At 45.5% G+C, this 20,058-nt stretch overlaps 1 protein-coding gene across 1 annotated transcript in view; it reads right to left on the bottom strand.

Moving 5' to 3' along the window:
• Window positions 1–20,058, bottom strand: part of LOC103816826 (adhesion G protein-coupled receptor B1) — a 133,950-nt gene that overhangs the window by 5,162 nt on the left and 108,730 nt on the right. Inside the window, exons 18-23 of the mRNA XM_050970761.1 lie at window positions 19,577–19,748; window positions 18,350–18,445; window positions 15,707–15,746; window positions 11,406–12,082; window positions 10,738–10,773; window positions 10,009–10,113 (exon numbers count right to left, since the gene is read on the bottom strand). Of these exons, the coding sequence (XP_050826718.1) occupies window positions 10,009–10,113; window positions 10,738–10,773; window positions 11,406–12,082; window positions 15,707–15,746; window positions 18,350–18,445; window positions 19,577–19,748 (1,126 nt within the window). The remainder of the gene's footprint in view (window positions 1–10,008; window positions 10,114–10,737; window positions 10,774–11,405; window positions 12,083–15,706; window positions 15,747–18,349; window positions 18,446–19,576; window positions 19,749–20,058) is intronic.

Raw genomic sequence — 20,058 nt, 5'->3', positions numbered from 1 at the left:
CTCTTTCCCAGGCTGGACAATTCCAATTTTCTCAGCCTTTCCTCATCCCAGAACTGCTCCATCCCTCTGATCATCTTGGGGCTCCACGTCCTTCCTGTGCTGGGATCCCAGAACTGGACAAAAGGTTCCAGGTGGGGTCTGACCAGAGCAGGTTTGAGGGGCAGAATCCTCTCCCTCACCCTCAACACTTCCCTGTGCTGCCTCCAGGAGTCCAGGCTGGCTTCATCCCGAGCTCCTGTGTCCCAACTCTTCTCCTTAGGAGCAGCATCCCTGCAGTGCATAAATACAGCCCAAGAGCCTGCTCTGAGGCACAGCCTGGATCTCCCACTTCAGCCAAAGACCATGAACTGCTCAGGCTTCTCCCTGTGTTTGTTTTGTGGGGTTTTTGATTTTTTTTTGGTTAATTTTTATTTTTTAACAGCCAGTTTTTATGGTTACCCTGAATAACTGAGGAGCAACTCAGGGCCTTCCGCTGAGCCCTCGGTGATAACTGCCCTGGAACTCCCTCCCACGCTGTTTTCCTTGCCTCTGGTGTCAGCTTGAAGGATATTTCATGGCCCAAATGGTCTCTCCCCACGACATGGATGACTGCAGGACCAGGATGAAGTTATTCAGAGTGCAGAGCAGGGAATTGGAAGGATAAATGTGGCTCACGCTCATCTAATCCATCTTCAGATCAATGTTGATGAAAAGTGATTAGAAAATGGGAAAGCTGTCTTGTTTCTTTAGAGAATGATAAATTTTCCTTTCCTTCTCAGAAACAAGTAGCTGCAGTTCTTTCATTTTATGCTACTGAACTACAAAGATTATGCTTTTTCTTTTTTTTTTTTTTTCCTTTCTTTTCATTTAGGAGAAAAGCAAAGTAAAAGGAAGTGGCTGGCTTTGTTCAGAATTTCATTAAATTAAATTGGAAAAAAAAAAAAGTAGAAATAATTTGTGGTTTTAACTCGGAGATCAGTTAGGAAACTTGAAACACCCAACATTTGCTGGGCTATAAAAACGTCTCCTGCTTCTGTATTCCCTGAAGTTCATCCATCCTGAAGGGGTGGCTGTGAGACAAATTCTAGCGAGGCCAAACAGCTGAAGGTAAACAGGGTCTGGATCAAGGAAGTCTTTTATTGACTCCAGAAAAGCCTGAAGGCTGCACAGAACAACTGTGGTCCCATGAGGAACAGGCTGTTTTCCAGAGCATCCTTGCTGTTAATCCAGCTGGTCCAATCCCAACCTTTTTTGGGACAATGCTTATGGGTCTGTGAAGAGCCCACCTGGAGGACTAAATTCCCTAAAAAGCTGAAAACTCTCAAAGCTGCCTCACGGGGGCAGCTGGGGATCTGGGAGGGGATCAAGAGCACCCAAAGCACAATTTTTCACTGAGTCTTTTATTCAGACTCTATAAAGAATTAATAATACTTCAGAGTATTCCATGTGCTGGTGGCACTGCCTGGTGTTGGAGCAGAGGATACAGGGAACAGATTTCTCTGGGAAAAATTTTGTCCCCTAATTGTTGGGACAAAAGGTGCTGGATGATCTGCAGGAGGAGGTGAACTTCTGATTGATGGTGTATTTTGATACCTGGGAGCTGGCAGATGGTTTATGGCTGACTGAATTAACATTTGACGTCACTTTCATAACAGAATTTATTGGGGTAATTATCAGACTTTATGCAGAGCTCCTCCCTATAAAAGCTTCACTAATTGGTCTGTTAAAATTTGCCTTTAAGCAGTGCAGAGAGGATTAAAGATGTGACACAAAGACACCTTCCCCAAAAGTGGAGCTTCCCCTGCAGAGGGACACCCAGCCAGCAGATTCCCAATGTTCCAAGTCCTGCAGCAGAGCACATCAGGGAGACACAGCCCTGCCTGGGGATGAGCTGCAATATCCATCAATATTCATAAAATCATAAAATTACAGAATCAGGGAATGTACTGGGTTGGAAGAAACATTAAGGTCATTTAATCCCACCCCCTGTCATGGGCAGGGACAACCTGCACTGTCCCAAGTTGCTCCAAGCCCTGTCCAGCCTGGCTTTGGACTATTCCAGGGATGGAGCAGCCACAGCTTTTCTGGCCCCAAGTGCTAGGAGCCTTACCACCCTCATGGGGAAGAATTTCTTCCTAATATTCAATCTAAGCCTGCCCTCTGTCATCTTAAAACCCTTTGCCCTTTTGCTGTGACTCCGTGGTCCTTTTTTCTCGACACTCCATTAGGTTGCCAAAGCCAGTGCTGGTGGAATGGGCAAATCTCCAGATGCCCAAAGAGGAAAGCTCAGAAAAATCTCATTGTGAGAAAAGAAAGTGAGAAAACAAGACAGAAGCACTGTCCAGAAGGAAATAAGGGAAAGTTAGGCAGAAAAAAAACTTTATAGCTTTTTAAAATAGGATTTGGGGCAGGTGCTTTTCAGGATCAACAGAGATTCGGGATGGGATTTGAGAGTTGTGCTTTTTCCCAGAGAAGCTGTGGCTGCCCCATCCCTGGAAGTGTCCAAGGCCAGGTTGGATGGGGTTTGGAACTGCCTGGGATAGTGGAAGGTGTCCCTGCCCACGGCAGGGGGGTGGGATGAGATGATCTTTAATATTCTTCCCAATCCAAACTATTCTATGATTCTGTGAATTATAAACTGAGTCCAGATTCTGCATGTGAGCTGAAGGACAGGAGCCAAAGCAAATGCCATTCCAGCTGCAGGGAGCTGAATGGGGCAGGGAGCTCATCGACATGAAGAAGAAAATCCAAGGAATTTGCAGAGCTGTGTCCAGCGCTGACCTCGGCACAAGCAAAGAGCTGCTGTTTAAAATGAATGCCAAGCCAGATGCTGGCAGGAGGAATATGGATGTGATTGCAGCTTCTCTAATGGAGCTGGATCAAAAGGATTCCTGCTGAGGGGGAAGCAGGAGCACCACTTCCAGTGCTATCAAAGCGCAGGAGAAGCAAAACCTTGGCTTTTTTAAAAGCCTACAAAACCACAGAGCCCTCCCAATGTCCTGCCCAAACTCAGGAATTTCTTTAGCAATTAACTCCCAGGGAGCAGCAGCGTTGGAGATGTTAAACCCTGAGAACACAGATCTGCACAGGAAAAATATTTCCTGTGTAGTACAAAGCAGCTTGAAAATAACCACTACCCTGCTTTAATGTGAAGAACTCTCAGCTACAAGAATTCAAAGCTGGGTAACTCTGTGTATTTAGGAGGAAAAAGGGGAAGAAATTGCGTGGTGGAGCCTGCAGTCTGCCAGGCAAAGGTCAGGCTTTGAAAGGGAGAAACAAACTTGCGGCACGGTTTTCCAACAATGGGGTTTTTTCTTTTTTTGGTAGCAATTGGGGAGGTAAAGAAGGAGTCAAAGTGATGGGAATGATTAGGAAGGAAGAACTCTGCTGTCTGAGTCAGTCCCAAGCTAGCATTTCAACATACATCCAAAGTCTCCCTTATATAAAGTGAGATTTATAATCCACGTGGAAGCCACTCACTGCTTATTGCAGCCTTAAAAATGAGGGTTTGGGGCATCCCAGACACCAAGAAAGCTTTAAATTTCCATCAGGATGCCTGGTGGGGGTGGCTGGGTATTTTGATGCAAATCCTGCTGTGCTTGTCTCCAAGTCTTTGGCTCCTTTGATGCTTCCTGGTTGCAAATAAGCTGTCAGGGGGATAAATATTCCACACACACAGAGCTCATTCAGTTTTCCTCTCGGGGGCTACACCAGCTTCCAGTTTGGTCTGGGATTAAACGGAAGGGCAACAGTGTGAAACCTCCACAGGTTTGGGAGGAGGGTGAGCACAGCAAACCAGCTGTTCCTGAGGTGCTATTTTTAGGTTCTTCCATCTCTTCAGGTGGACAGAGAACATCTGTCCCAAATTCCAGCAAAACATGAGCAAAAAATTCCTGCCTACAATGCCAAAATTTCCTTCTGAGTTAGGAAAAAAATCAGCTCCACCTTCCTTGCCTCACCTGAAGACTGCAAGGGAGAAAAAATTTACCACAGAATATCCAGAGGGGAAAGGGACCTGCCAGGATCGTAGCAAGGTCATACAGAGATCCATCTGTGCATTAAAAACCTGATTTTCAACTTGGCTGTCATCAGATCTTGCTGGATGTCGTCCTGCTCCAATCTTAATTCCCTAGTATGGAAAAATTTAACTTTGGGAAATAGTGTCTACACCCCTGATCATTTCACACAGCCACAAATCACAGAATCCCAGCACGGTTTGGGTTGGAAGGGATCTTAAATATTGCCTCATTCCATCCCCTGCCATGGGCACTTTCCACTATCCCAGGTTGCTCCCAACCCTGCCCAACCTGGCCTTGGACACTTCCAGGCTGAAACATCCAAAGCTCCTCTGGGTAACCTGTGCCAGGGCCTCAAAGGGATGAACTTTTTCCCAATATCCCATCTAAATGTCCCTCCTTCAGCTCAAAGCCATTTTGAGTCTGGCCATGATTTTCTGCTGCAGGGAAGAGGTGGCCAAGGCTTAAACACCACCTGGATGTGTGGTCCTGTGTGCTTTGAACGTGGATCCTGCTGGAAAATGTGATTTTAATCAGGAATAGTTGAGGGTGCTCCCAGTGGGAGCATTTTAGAGTTGAGGTACAGACAAAAGATACTACGTGTCACATGGAATAAATTTTATGTAATAAACTGGAAAAGAAAATATGGAAAAAAATCCATGTTTATTCCCCAAGGAGGGGCAATTCTTTATTATTGTACTCTGAGGCTCAACTTAGTTCACCATTAGAAATGTGCTTTGGTTTCCAGCAGAATAACTGCAGTGAAACAATACCTGTGGCCAGTGCCACATCCCTGGGAATGCCTGGAATATGAGCAAGATTCAGACCTGACTGGCATTCCAGGAATTATCCTGCTTCCCATAATTCTCTGAAATACCAGCCCCGCTCATTAGGAAGCTGATGGCAGTGGGGACACCCCAGTCCCAGGGGGATGTGGATTAGGATTCCTCAACCACACGTTGATGGAAAAGCAGAATTCATCCCCAAAGCTGTCTCCATTTAAAATTCCCTATAACTCAAGTCTCTCTTCCCAAGGGATTGGACAAAAGGAAATGTGCTCAAATTGTGCCAGGGGAGGTTTAGGCTTGATATTAGGAAAAATTCCTTCACTGAAAGGATGGTCAAGAGAGCTGGGATATTGAATATTGGAATAGGTGCCCAGGGAAGTGGTGGAGTCACATTCTGGGAGGAATTTTTAGCTGTGGCACTTTGGGACAGAGTTTAGTGGTTGGACTTGATGATTTTAGAAGTCTTTTTCAACCTTAATGATTCTGTGAGTCCCTGATTATGTTTCCAGCTCTGCCAGTTACTTCTCTGGGACAGTGAGCAAAGGACATTTTTCTATATCGACTCTACATAGCACTAACATTTATCCCAAGTTTCCATCTGTCAGGATACCTAAAAAGAGGAACATATGTGCTAGCATAAGCTGAAAACCCCTCTAAAAGGGGTTCTAAAAATCATATTTTACCCTTGAAGCTGGAGAAATTCTCAACAATAAATAAAATGTGATGGTTGAATTTTCCACCCTTTTTTCTAAAGAGATTGAAAATCTGTTTCTTCATCCCATTTTTTTCTTGGTGTTTCCTTAAAATCTGACAATTTAGGAGTTCATGTGAAAGGACCTTTTGTTTAGTGTGATATGGTAAATGCACTGGAGTACTGTGTGGGTGGCAATTTACAATAAAATCCCTAAAAAACTGATCCCTAAAAATGTCCAGCACCATTCCTACGAATCCACATGATGCCTGTCCTGTGCAGACATTTAATTGCAGTTTCATCAGCACTTTTCTGACCTTGGAGCTGAGAGAGGAGAGAGGAACAGCAAGATCAGGACAAGCATTGTATCCTGGAAAGGACTGAGGACAATGGGACATGCTGCCAGGAGAGCTTGGGAACATGCCAGGCTTTGAGAGAGACCTGGGAGCTTGACTTTGTGGTTTTTTATTCAAAAGGGGAATAAGAGAGAACAGCAATGTGGGCAGATGGAGCAGACCCAGGAAATATCCCCTCTGCTCTGGGATGAGGAAGGGTTCAGGGGTACTCCAGGATCCTGTCACGACCTTGCTCATGCCCACAGGGCACAGAGCTTTCTGCTGGTTAAGGAATGTTGGGATTCATGTCTGCCTTAGGTTGAAAGATTTAGCTGGGGGTGTGGGTTCTATTTCCCATCTGTTAGAGGTGGGGCAGTTACCTTCTGCTCATTGGGCAGTTTCCTTTATCTCTTCCACAACCAACCCTCCCTCCAGGAGATCTCTGCTGGTAATGGGCCAGTGAGTGTCACTGCAGGGCTGATAAAATGCCATCATCCCATGGGGAGATGCTCCACCCAGGGGGAGGAGCCAAGCATTCCTAACTGGATATAATCTGAGGTTGGGAATACCACAGCAGCCTTTTCCCACTGCATTCCCAGAGGAACAGCTTTCTTCTCCACTGGATTCCCAGAGGAAGACCAGGCCCATCTACAGCACCCCTGGAGCTTCAGAGGAAAACTCCACCCTTGTCCAGGATCCCTGCTCCAACAGAACCCACTGCAGGAGGGCTGCAGCCACCCTGGGATGGGACTGCTGCCACCACCCTGACCCACAGGCTGTCAGCTCCTGCTCTGACTCTGTCAGTGGTTTGTTTTCTTTTTTGTAATTTTTTTGTAAAAATACAATGCAATAGCATTTGTATTTTTAATTTTCCTAGTAAAGACCTGTTATTCCTGCTCCCATATCTTTGCCTGAGAGCCCCTCAATTTCAAAATTATAACTATAATTTGGAGGGAGGGGGTTTACATTTTCCATTTCAAGGGAGGCTCCTGCCTTCCTTAGCAGACACCTGTCTTTCAAACCAAGACAATGTCATGGAAGGGGTTGGATAGGTCCAGGATGCTCTGCAGTGCAAATGAAAGCCAGACTTACACTCAGGTTTGTTTTATCACTGCCACCAGAAGAAGCACTCCATCGTTTTATAACCTAAACACACATAAAAGAGAAAACATTCTTTTGTTGGTCCTTTAATCCCTGTTATCTGCTCTTTGCCTTCTCAGGGAGAGCTGAAGATGGGGCCTGAGTTCCAATGGGGATCTCAGCAGCAAATGGTAGAAAAAAGGCTGGAAAAAAACCTGTTTATTTGACTTTGCATTGCTTTGGATGTTTTTTAAACCAATACCCACTCCTGACTTGCCAATCCTGCTCTTCACAAGCTCCCCCTCTCCTGTTACATCCAAGAGAAAATTCCCAACTTGAAAAAGATTCAGTCAATATGCAAAAGCCACCTTCAGGACCTCCTTCAGCAGCTCAAAGCTCTTTGATGCTGACAGTGGCAACTTTAATTCTACACAGATGCATATCTGAAATGCTAAAACCTTCCCAATCTATAAAACCCTCCTGCAAATAGACCACAGATTAGCTTTTACACTGCATTTAAGCATTTTTGGGGTTTACAGCTGCGTCATACTAAAATAACTGCAAAAAAAAACCTGCCCCAAAAGGTGACACTGAGTGAGACACATTGGGATTCTGGGCCAGGCAGGATTCTTTGGTCTGAACCTGTAGACCCACTGCCTCTCACTCTGTTACACTGGGCAGCCCACAATGACACCTTGCCACACACAATAAAAACAGGATTTGCTGGGGTAACATCTCTGGAGCTCAGCACAGCAATGTGGGGTCCAAACACGTGTCAGAATGTGTACCCTGTAGACAGAGTGACAAAATTACCCTTTGTCTCCTAAAAAAGGAAAAAAAAACCCAGATGTTTCTCTCCTCAATTAGGTGAAAAGACATCTCACAGGACCTTGGGAACTTCACCTCAAACTTAAGAATAGCCAATTGGACAGAAGCCAAAAAGTCCCACCTAGGCAATTTACTAGAAAAAGAAGAGAACAAAGAAACTAATTGCTTTTGTGAGGGGTTTTACCAAGAACAAGAACCTCTTGCCCTGGCTCAGTTTTTCTCTGAAAAGAGCTTTGTTATTTTGCCTTTTATTAAAACTTTTCTGTTTCCAACACTGCCACAGAAGCCATCCTGCTGATTTTATGCCATCTGAAGTGACTGAGCTATCTCGGGTGTGATATAAATCTCCAAGAGCTTATAAGACCTTGCTCAAAGAGACCCTTATATCACAGACCAAAGGCTCTGTAGTGCTCTGCTTCCCTCCAAAAAACCCCAAACCTCTTGTTCCATCATCCTCTGAGCTCTGCTCTTGCCTCCAAGGGAGTCCCATCAAAATAAACCCCACCAGTGCCACATCTGTCACATTGCAGGGGGGGTGCTACATCCTGGATCTGTCTTAGGATCATGGAATCATTGATGGATGGAAAAGACCTCTAGGATCAGTGATCCAGCTGTCAACCCAGCACTGCCAAGGCCACCCCTAAACTGTGTCCCCAGGTTTCTGAACACTTCCAGGGATGGTGATTCCACCACTGCTCTGCGGCAGCCTCCTCCAATGCTTGGCCACCCTTTCACTGCAGAAACTTTTTCCAATATCCACCCTGAACTCCCCCTGGTGCAACTGGAGCTAGTTCATCTTGTTCTATCACTTTTTACCTGGGAGAGAAGATCGACTCCCATCTGGCTCCAACTTCCTGTCAGGGAGTTCTAGAGAGCAGAAGGTCCTCCCTGAACCTCCTCTTCTCCAGGCTGAGCCCCCCCAGCTCCCCTAAGTGCTCCTCACCAGACCTGTGCTCCAGACCCTTCTCCATCTTTGTTGCCCTTCTCTCCCCAGCCCCTCAATGTCTTTCTTTTCATGAGGGGCTCTGATTATAAATCACCAAGAATTGTTATAATTAGCTCACCTCGCCTCTCTCCTGAGTGCAGGAAATTTAATTTCTTACTGTCAACCTGGCTCTGCTGCTTGTTTTTCTCTTCAGCTGGAGCTGTAAGAATTCCTTGCAGCCTTTCAGTCCTTGCCCAGCTGGCTGGAAGGTGCCATCTGCCTGTTCTTCCTTATTTTATAATTTACAACACCAATTATTACAAAGGCTGCTGATAATTTTTTCCAGTCCCAGATCTCTGCCCCTAAGAAAGGCTGAAAGGTCCTTCCCTAAGTCTGTCTTCTTTAAAGGAGTTGCCTTTTCCCTGGAACTTTGCTCCTGGATGTCACAGGACCACAGAATGGTTTGGGTCAGAAAAGACTATAAAAATCATCTCATTCCAACCCCCTGACATGAGCAGAGTCATCTTCCACCATCCCAGGCTGCTCCAAGCCCTGTCCAACCTGGCCTTGGACACTTCCAGGGATGGGGCAGCCACAGCTTCTCACAGGGCAACCTGTGCCAGGGCCTCAGCATCCCCAGAGGGAAGAATTTCTCCCCAATATCCAATCTAACCCTACTCTCTTTCAGGTTGGAGCCCTTGCCCCTTGTTAGCTGTCACAGTCTTGTCACTACCTGACCTTGTCAAAGTCCCTCTCCATCTCCTGTGGGGACTGAAAGGCCACAATAAGTTCATCTAGGAGTCATCTCCAGGCTGAACAATCCAAATTTTCTCGGCCTTTCCTTATAGAAAAGATGCTCCAGCCCTTGGAGAACTTCTATGGCCTTGTCTGGACCTGCTCATTTCCACATGCTCAGGTGATCAGCTGTCACAAATAACCTACATTTAATAGTCTCCAGTGCCCAGAATGTGCTCCCAACATCACACCTTAAATCCCACTCCTGTGGCCATCCTAAATATCCCATCACTGCCACCTTGGCCTCTGCCTCAGCCCCACAAGGGAGGGGAGATGCTTCCCCTCTTTCTACCCTCTCCACTTTTCACCCAGATTTCCTCATGGTCAACCCAATTTCCAGTTCCTTCCTAAGAGTGAACGAATAGGGCACAAAGGGATGACCTGGAAGGGAATGCCAAGGACAGACAAAGGGAAAACAACACCATGGACAGACGTGGGGACAGACATCCTCTTGCTGGGCTGCTGGGTGGTGCATGTGTGCTTTTGGCAACATGCATGGTCGAAAACCAATTTCCTGCTGTCTCCCATGCTCCTGCTGGCACCAGAGGGCTTCTGGAAGTGTCTGACTAACCTTGCTGTCCGTTGTTGGAGACTCCTTCTCCTTCTCTGCGTGCTGGAGTTTTCTGTTCAGGTCCTGGAACATGTCTTGGTGACGTTTCCTTGTGTGCATGATTTTCTGGAGCAAACACAAAGGGCCACAGGTCAGCAAACCCCGTTCATCAGGAGCACGTCCTCCCCCCAGAGTTACTTCATTTAACCCCAGCTCTGTCTCCCTGCAGGTGCCTAAAACACCTTCGACATTTCCTGAGGACCCACTGCAGCACTGCCTTTATTTTCAAGGTGAGATGGCGGGAGAAAGTGGAAAATACAAAGTTTTTGACCTAAAATAACCCTTAAACTTGCAATAATCAAATTTTTATGCTGCAAAATAAGAGCCTGACTGTCAATGTCCTAAGGAAGGTTTGCTGCCCTTCTCTAACTGATACTTGTCCCCATGCTCAGCCTTTCCGCAGTTTGTCACCTCTGTAAATGTGCTCAGAGATCACCCAAACATGTAGAATTCAGGTAATTTCATTAGAAACTGTTCCACAATCTCATTTTCTTTTTAATTTGACCAGTCTGCATTTCACTTCTACCTTCTGCTGCCCAGAAGGAGAGGCAGGACAATTTCTAGAAGGATTTCCCTTTCCATCCATGAGCAGGCTGAATATGGATTTGCCTGTGCTCTGACAAGGGTGAGATAATTGGAGAAGGTTGCTCAAAAAATTTGGGATCAACATTTAGAAAGGGATGCACTCACCTCAAAATCTAACTCTGCATACCGGGATTTCCGCCTCTGGGTATTCGGGAGAGAAAAAGATGGGTAAAGGTTAGTAAGAGGATAAAAGAGGAAAAGTCCTTCTCCTTTCCCTTTTTCTACACCTTTAACATGTTTCTCTGGCTCTCCATGATGGGAAGTGCCAAATATTTTGAGTTATTGAATCATTTATGTTGGAAGGGATCTTAAAATCACCCAGTTCCAACCTCCTGCCACGGGCACGGACATTTTCCACTATCCCAGGTTGCTCCAAGCCCTGTCCAGCCTGGATCACTGGGGTGTGCTGTATCATGACTGAAACCTTCAAAATGGGAAATAGGGCAGGGGATAGAATGGGGGAAAGATAAGGCAGGCCATGTGCCTGGCATTAAAATGAACAGTCTTTGACAAATTAACTTTCTTTTTTTGACTTTGCAGCAACCTGTAGAGCTAAAAACAGTTGATCCAGCAATGGAATGTGCTCTGGAAGCTGTGACACCACATTCCAAAATGTGACCGCATGCCAGTGGTCCCTCAGGGTAACATGACACTGGCATTGCATCCTAGGCCACATTTTCCCTGAAGTTCTTATTTTGAACCCCCTGGAGTGGTGGGATTGAGGGCAGAACACCATCCTGGGCTGAGAACAACACCCCGATTTCCACGCTCACCTCCAAGGAGCTCATGGAGAGGGTGGAGACGGTCTCGCTCTTGGACACCACACCTGAGTTCCCTGAGTCACCCGTGTCACACAGGCTGTTGGGAATCTGTGACTCGTTGGAGATGTTCTGTGGAGCCAGCTGCTGCTGCTGCTGGATCATGGAGGAACCCTGCACCTCGCTGCACGCCATGGTCACCGGCTCCCGCGGGGGACTCTTGACCGTGAAGCCGGGGTCGGTGGCCATGCTGAGGTGGATGAGCCGTGTCTGAGGCATCTGGTCGATGTTGATGCTGTATTTGCTCTCATCCTTGGGTTTGGCCCTCAAGGTGGACGTGTTGGTGGGCAGGATCACGTAGCTGGTGTCCAGGGTCTGCTCTTGCGCCCGCGAGAGCTCCGAGTCCAACTTCTTGAAGATGTCCCCGTCGCAGATGTAGATGGATTTCGGCGGCTGGTTCTTGTCCTTCTTCAGGGTGAGGGAGTGGTTGCTGAACTCGTTCAGGTTGATGGCCCCCAGGTAGTGTGGGGAGCCCTGAAGGTGCATCTTGGAGACGTTGGCTGGAAGACTGTTGAAGTTGGATGAGCCTTTCTGGTGGTTGAGTTTCAGTTTCTCCTCGTCGGGCAGCGACGGGCGCTTCAGGGTCCCCGTGATGGTCGAGGTTCTGCACGTGGTGATGTCTTTGTTCAGCACTGGGGAGACAGAGAAGCGTCCTCAGCACCTCACCTGGGGTTTTGTTGACACATCAAGACACCTCCCACAGTCACTCCCTGCCAGCACCTCTCCCAAAAAGGCACAACAGTGCTTAACATTATTTGTATTTTTAAAATCCAGGATACCGAAGGCAAAATTAAAGCTAGGGAGGAAAAAACTTTGTTATTTTGGGAGAGTTCTCTGTGATGTGAGTTTTCCAACACAACCACGGCCAAAACTCCCATCTAGGCCAACATATTGATGACAATACCCTGAAAACCAAAGAGATTTTTAGATATTTAGTACATCTACTATATGCATGTATATACGAAATCTATACATTATTAGCCTGTGGAGTAGAATTCTTTAAAATAAAGGTTACTTTTGTGTAAAAAGATTATTTTGATTCAGGAAATAGCTGAAATACAACATTATCAATGATTCATGCAACTATAAAATCATCAACGGGCCTGAGCTGGAAGAGAACTTAAAAGATCATCGAGTTCCAGCCTCTTTCAAATTTAATTTTTTGTATTAACTCACTAAAATACTTCAGGTTGCTCTTTTCCCTTAACAGTTCCAGTGTTAATAAATTGGTATTTTGAAACACACCATATTTTGTTACGAATTCAAACTGCTCTCCATAAAATCTTACGTTCCAGTAATCATGGTAAGCCTTTGTGAGAGCTCATTATTTAGCAATTTTTGATTTCCCTTCAGGAAAAGGGAAAATCCCAGCTGGTGATGGGAATGCTCCTTAAAAAGAGAGGAAAACTTAAAACTCAGTAGGAAGTGAACGCATCACAAAGGACATTTGGACATTCATTCCCACACAAGAAAAATAATTTGTCCCCTTTCCAGGCATAATAATCTATTGCTCAGTTGATTTCAGGCTGTGGCAAAGATCTTGGGAAAATAATTACGTCAACCTTGATGTTTCTGCTGGGTGGAAAATCAGAAAATCATGGAAATCAGAGTGTGGAGCAGGGACAAAGTGTTGTGGGCTACTTACCCAGGACTTCAGCACAGCAAAAGAGAAAGAAGTGCATGTTCCCCTTTCACCCATCGCAAGGAGGAAATAAAAATAGGTAAATGGATCTTTTTTAGGACCAGGGAGAAGGATTTTTGGGGTGAGCTGACATTATTCAGCTGCTCCATGTGGGACAGAGGTGGGATGGGCACCCCATGGCACTAAGGACATGCTGATTTTTCTACCAGCTCTGAGTGGGAGTGAGGGAAGATCAAACTCCCCCCTCCCAAGACCACAGAGCATGCAAGGCAGCATGAGCAGGGCACCAAGGAGAATAAAAAGAGCTCGCAAAGAGCTTTTAAAGCTGAAAACTCTGTCAGCCACAAACATCTTGGCATTGTTGGGATAAATCAGAGCAAATCAAGCCCTTCCCTTGGGAGTCCCAGCAAGGTTTATTGATCCAGGCTCTTCTCCATCCTCACATCAGCTGCAGAAAATAGGTTTGGAGAGGTTTCTACTTGGCAATCTCCAAGCAAGGAGTGAAATGAGCCTTCAACACTGAGCCCTGGAGCAAGTCCTACCAGGGGATCAACGTGAGGGGGTTCTGAGTGGTCTCAGCCACATCTCCAATCCATCACAAGAGGGGAGATGGTGCCTCCAGGAGGAATGACGGCCAGAAACCATTGGACAGGTTCCTGGATTTTATTATTCAATAAGCAGAGTGCATGGGATGATGCATCACTCCAAAAGGTCTCTGAAATGAGGTTTATTATTAACTACTTATCTTGGCACAATCTAATGGCACTTTATGAGAGAAGGAGAATCTCCAGGCAGACAAATACAAATTCTGGAGTTGATGTTGGCAAAGGAGGGGAAGCTTAGGCTGCTGGCAAGCTTCTGATCCAGGGGCTCCTGCCATGAAATCATGTGAAACAAATCAGCTCCTTCCCCTCCTCTGGGAAACTCAATTTGGGATGAAGAGGTGTGGTGACAGATCCAGAAAGGCTCCTCTAGAGGAGGAATCTGGGGGTCTGCCGGTGTTTACAGCTGACTCTGTGCCTGGTGAATGTTCCCTGAGCATCTCCTCGACTCAGACATGGCCCCACACACATGTTTTTCACACGTGGTTTCTTGGGACTGAGATATTTGGTGTCAAAAGAGAAGGAGGGAGACAAATGGGAAGAGGCTGACAGCTAGAAATTAAATTAGAGAGTATGAGACAGAAAAACAGCAAGAAAAAAAAAAATGGAGAGACCCTGAAAAGAGATAAATGGACAAAAGAGACCGTGAAATAAGATATCACAGGGGTAAGTGAGATAAATATACTGTGACTGTGATAAGCACAGGGAGAGGGAGTGAGGCAGAGAGATGGACAGGAAAAGATAAATAAGATATAGATAGATATTAGACAGATAAATGATAGTGACAGTGATAGACAATACACAGAAACACAGTGACAGGGACAAATGTTGACAGATAGAAATACATAAATAACAGGCACAGCTAGACAGACAGCTGAGGACAGAGATAAATAAGTGATTGTGAGACAGAACGAAAGAGATGAATTATAGATAAATACATTAGAAGCAGATAAATAAATGATAGATGAGATAAAGAAAAGGATAAATGAAAAGGACAGGTAGATGTTTATAGAAAGAGAGAGAGGAGGGGAGAAAGAAAGGCAGGGCAGGGAAGGAAGGAGAGAAAGAGAGAAGGAATGAAAACAAGGAAGAAGGAAAGAAGGAAGGCAAAAAAGAAAGATTAATAAAAAGACAGTGAGAGAAGCTTTGCCATAGTGGTAACTGAACACAGACTGTGCTGTCCCTGGCTTGGGAAGATCCTGGTTTGGAAGATATGAATAATGCAATTCCCAAGCAAGCTGGTCTTTCTCTTGCTTGGCAGAGGGGAGAAGTCTGGGAGGGCAAATGAAGTCTGGGAGGGCCTCAGTATCTACAAAGGGTAAGAAAAATAACCTCAGCCAGAAGGTCAGGCATGCCAGGACCAGGATAGGATGAAACCTGCAGAGAGGAACAGGCAGCCAGGGAGAATCCAGGCAGCACAGACACCCCTGGGATTATTGAGAAAAGGGGCTGTCAAGTCATGCACATCCTCAGGATCCAGAGGAACCTGTGTGATGAACACACAGCAGAAAGGAGCAGGCAGAGGAGGAGAGATCCAACCACTTCCAGGTGCACAGAAGAGCCTGGAGCCAGGTGGAGTGGTGGGAAGGCTCTCCAGACTCCAGACTTTCTACAAAAACACCCTTCATGAGCACAGGGCTGTCTGAGGATGGCATGACCCCAGCAAGGGTTGCTGGAACAAAGAAGGATCACAGCAGGAAGAGATGGATCCCATCTCTTCTTCCTTGATGCTCTTCTCTGCCACCATGTTACATGGCAAAAAAAAACAATTCCTCAGAGGCAAGTCTTGATCTCAGTTAAAAGGCCAAAGGAGCTAGAGGAAAATAGGAGAAGCAAAGGGAGAATTCAGGGTGTTGTGCTCTTTTGTCTGGGGTTGAAAGGAAGGGCAACCCACGTGAGGACATGCAAGGCACCAAGACACACACAAAGGAAACAGAAAGGGAAGAAAAAAAATGGCCTAGTTCAATCCCCAAACCAGGTCACTTGCTGATTCTCACCTGTGATGTGCTCACCTGATCTACAAGCCATGTCCACGTCCTTCTCGAAATCAGTCTGAAAGACAGAGAACACAGGGGATGTGGTCAAAAGGGGGTCGTGAAGGACAGGAAAACTTGGAAATTGCAAAACCCCCACTTTATTAGTGAGGTGGGCACAGCCTTTGCCAGGAGAGTGGAGGGGAGAAGTTTGGCTTGGATTTTCAAACATGGAAAACAGACCAAGTTTTCCCACCTATTGGCTTTTGAATTTTATCACTGATAAAGCTGGAACATTGCTTTTCAACAGTTCATCTGCTCATCCATTCACTTATTCCTGGGCTGATTAAAATATCTTGCTGGAGCACATTTATGCACACCCCTGAAAAACCAGGAACAGGTTCCTGGCCCAAAGTGTTTTGGATGTATCACTCCACAGATAAATTTAAGTGGATTCCCCACCCTTTATTAAAGAGATCTGGGGGTCCTGCTGGGAATGCTCCACCCCCGCTGGGCTTTTTTGTGATCTGTCACCAAGTCACAAGAAGTGGGAACAAGTCTCTGCTTCTGAAACTCTTAACATATAAAATCAATGGCTCCCACTGGCACAAAGGCTGAATAACTTTTTCAAGTGGTTTGTGCAGCCAAAGGGAACTCCTTTCTTCTCCCAGGAGGAGTTAATCCTTTTTCTGAAGCTTTGAGCAGATAACATTTCAAAGAACTGGATAAACTGAGTCACAGCAGGCCGTGAGCTTTCATGGAGTAACAGGGAAGCTGCTGACTGGCAAAAGGTAGAAGAGTTCACTGATTATTTCTGGTATCATTTCAGAAAGACACTTAACATAATTGTATTAATGTGATGAAATGAAATCCATTTGAATACTGAGAAGAATGTGGGAAAAATCCCCAGCCCCCTGGGATAAACACTTAAATACAGCAGGTTGAGAGCCAAGAGTTTTTTAACTATCTCAGCCTTCCTGATATCAATTTCCCAGTAAATTCTTTGGGATATCAAACAAATCTGAAAAGAACAGGAAAGAAATACGACTGAACTAACATTTGAATGGGCAAATGGGATGACACAGAAAAATATAATCTCATTTTCATGATAGGAGTTCCAGAAAAAATGCAGCTGAACAGCTGCACTAGTTCTGCTGATAAATAAATGAAAGACAGGTTTATATTTAATACCAGTCAACAAGATTTTGTGGGGCAAAACAGTTCTACTCAGCTAAGCTCCTTTTCACTAGCTGGGCAGATTTGGAGATAAATGGAAAAGGTAACAGCAAAAATGTCATCCTGCAAAAGCTTTTGATTCCTTTGGTGATTTTACAACAAAATAACATTGTGCCCCTCTAAAAATACCAGTGAGGAGTCATCACTCACAGCCAGATTCTTCAGCTTTTTCTGCTGGAATGTGAGGAAAGTGATTGTAAGCTCCCTGCTCCTCCACACACTCGTCAGCAGCACAGGAGGAAATGCAACATTGCTAAAAAACTCTGACACAGAATTTCCCAAGGTGGCTGATAATGAAAGGAAACGTGGAGTTGTACAGAGATGCAAAACCCTGGAACTTGGGATGGTGGCAGCAGACTGACCATCACAGGATCCACCTTTTTTTCAGGCTGCTGAGAATCTGGAGGGGGTTATATAAATAATTTGAAGGCACGTGATTTACAGAGGGAGAATAAGAAAGCTCTGGGTGTTAACTTAGGGAAAATAAGATTGAGGCTGGGTTTGATTGTGGTGTCTATTGCTGAAGAAGCCAAAATACCAGGCATGCAAGGGGCCCTCTAATTACCCACAATTAGGCAGAGCGAGAACCTGTCTGAAAACAAGGAGACTCTGCATTTAAATGAGAAATGAGGCACCTGTTTTTAGCAAACACCACCGAGGGGTGGAGGAATTAAAGCTCTGCTGATGTCTTGACTCCAAAATTGTGCTGTTTGAAATGAGGCCCCGTACCCAGGCAGAAACTGCTCAGCACAGGAGTGACTGGAAAAAAACATCACTGGGTTGTGCTATAGCTCTAATATTAACCAGGAGCTCTTGGAATTTGCTCAAATCCTCTGATTCTCCTGATATCTTTATCTTAACCTCAGAAATTAAATGTTTCTTGCATCAACTTCATCATAACAGTGGAGCAGATGCAGGGCAAAATCTCACAGACTATTCCTTTACTGTCTGCAAAGGACTTACACAACAGGACCACAATTTACAGAGCTTAAACTATTCCCAGTGAAGCAAAGTGAGCTTTTGAGAGAAAAAAATCTCTCTGAGACAGCATTTTTTATGGTAGTCACCCAACAGACTGTAATTAAAACAGTATTAAACTACAACTTCCTAGCTCCAGCCAGGACAAGGCAGCTTGAATGGGGATGAAAATGTCTGGAAGACATGGGAGGTGTATTTTGGTTCTTTATTTTTCTGGGAAAGAAAGGATCTCACCAAGATGTCTGCAAAACCTGGTGTGCGAGCTTGAGAACCTTAAAAGTACAATGCAACGCCCCAGATTTGTGTGAAAAAGTCCAATTTAAGGGCTCTGCTTGCTGAAGCAAAAGTTTAAAGGAAACAAGAATGGTGAATTCAGGATCTCGGATGGACAGAGTCCTCTGATAATCAGTTATGAGTTAAAAATCCCCAAAAACCCCCTAATAAAGGGGAAGTGGGAGATTTCCCTACCATCAGCTGAGCGTGTCCGTTCTGAAACGACCCCCCTGAGTCTCCATTCCCTTCCTCCTGACGATCGACAACCCGGCACTTCACAGCATCCTGGACCTGCAGGAACACATTGGCAAAGGTCAGAGTCAGGCTGACCAAACCACGTTAAATTCTGCTGAAATCCAAAACAAAGCCAGCCCTTGTTAGATCAAAAGGACACAGACCCTGCTTTAGCAGCATCCAGGCATTTCTTTCACATGGTTTAAGTGTTACTTATTTCACACACTGAAGAGCAACTCTGAGCTTTTCCAGCAACCCTGGGTCACTGCCTAGGTCACTTCCATTTGCTTGATTTATACAGTCAGGAATAAACATGTCCTTTATTTTGCAGCTTGGAATATGTTTAAAATTGATGCTCCTGCAATAATCATTGTATTAGTGTCTACAAAGTCTGATCAGGATCCTGTAATATAAATCTGATCCCAAACTCACTGAAATAACTGGAAAAAAAAATCCCAGTGACTGCAATGGGAGTTAAATGCAGACTCATATTCATAATGCAATTAGTGGAAGGAGTCTCAGCCAAGCCAGTGGTGTAATTCCATTGATTTCATTGGCCTGACATAAGAAATTAATCTGTTTTACTGAATTTAAAGGAACTGTAAGAAGATAAAATTAATATTGAAAAAAAAGCCCCTTCCTGTCTCTGTTATTAATAGTCTCTCCACTCCGTAGGATGAAAAGAATAAAAGAAACATAAAAGATTTGTCCTTTTCTTCCCTGATATAATTCACCATTTTAGATCTCCACAGGGAGGCTGAAGAGAATTTCCTCAATTTCCTTGCCTGATTATTGCAGGCTGCACTTCCTAGCTGGAATATCAGGGTGTTAATGCCAGCACAGATTTCATCCTGCAAATCTCAGCGCATCTCGCCTCTCCTGAAATCACACAAATGGCTTCTTTAATGTGGCATTTTTTGGAGGAGGGGTGTGAACATTCTGGAAATGAGAATTTTGCTGGTAAACAAGCAAAGCCTTACATGTTATCCCATCTCACCAAACTCCACCCTGATTCACCTCTCCTTCTCTCTGACCGAAAATGTCATGGTCATTCTTGTGGCCACGATCTCCCCAAAAGCGAAATTTGTAGGGTTAGAGAAGTGACCAGGCTGGCTGGGAACTTTTCCAGGTGGGTTTCTATGGGAAATACCATTAATTATATAACACATAACAACTCCTCCCTCTCACCTCCCGCCTGAGGATGCAGTGGACCATGACGATGACAAATCCCTCCAAGGAGTCGAAGACGGCGAAAAGGATTTGGAAAAGCGCCGAGCGCCGGTCGGTGATGGCCAGGACTGCAGACATCCAGGTGAGAGCCAGCAGGGGCAGCACCACGCAGGAGCTCCAGAGGGATGCCCTGTCAAGGGAGAGGGAAAGAGAGCTAAGCTCCACCTCACCCACTCCCGGGTGAGGTTCTAATCCAGCCTCCCGATCCCAGCGGGCTGCAGAGGGTTTCTCCAGCCAACATCTCTGTGAGGGAGACCTTTCCTGAGCCCCTCTCCCATGGAAGCAGGAGGAGGCTCTGCACACTCATGCCACCCAAACAGAGGAGACAACTTCCCAATGGTGCAGTCATGCATAAAACTGGAGGTGGGGAGGAAGGATGCGGATCCCTCCCTCCTCCTCGCACGCCCTTCCCGCTCTGCCCCTAATCCACCACCACGGCT

The sequence above is a fragment of the Serinus canaria genome, chromosome 2, assembly GCF_022539315.1.
Source record: "Serinus canaria isolate serCan28SL12 chromosome 2, serCan2020, whole genome shotgun sequence".
In the NCBI taxonomy this organism is placed as follows: Eukaryota; Metazoa; Chordata; class Aves; order Passeriformes; family Fringillidae; genus Serinus; species Serinus canaria.
This window is presented reverse-complemented; position numbering and strand designations above follow the sequence as displayed.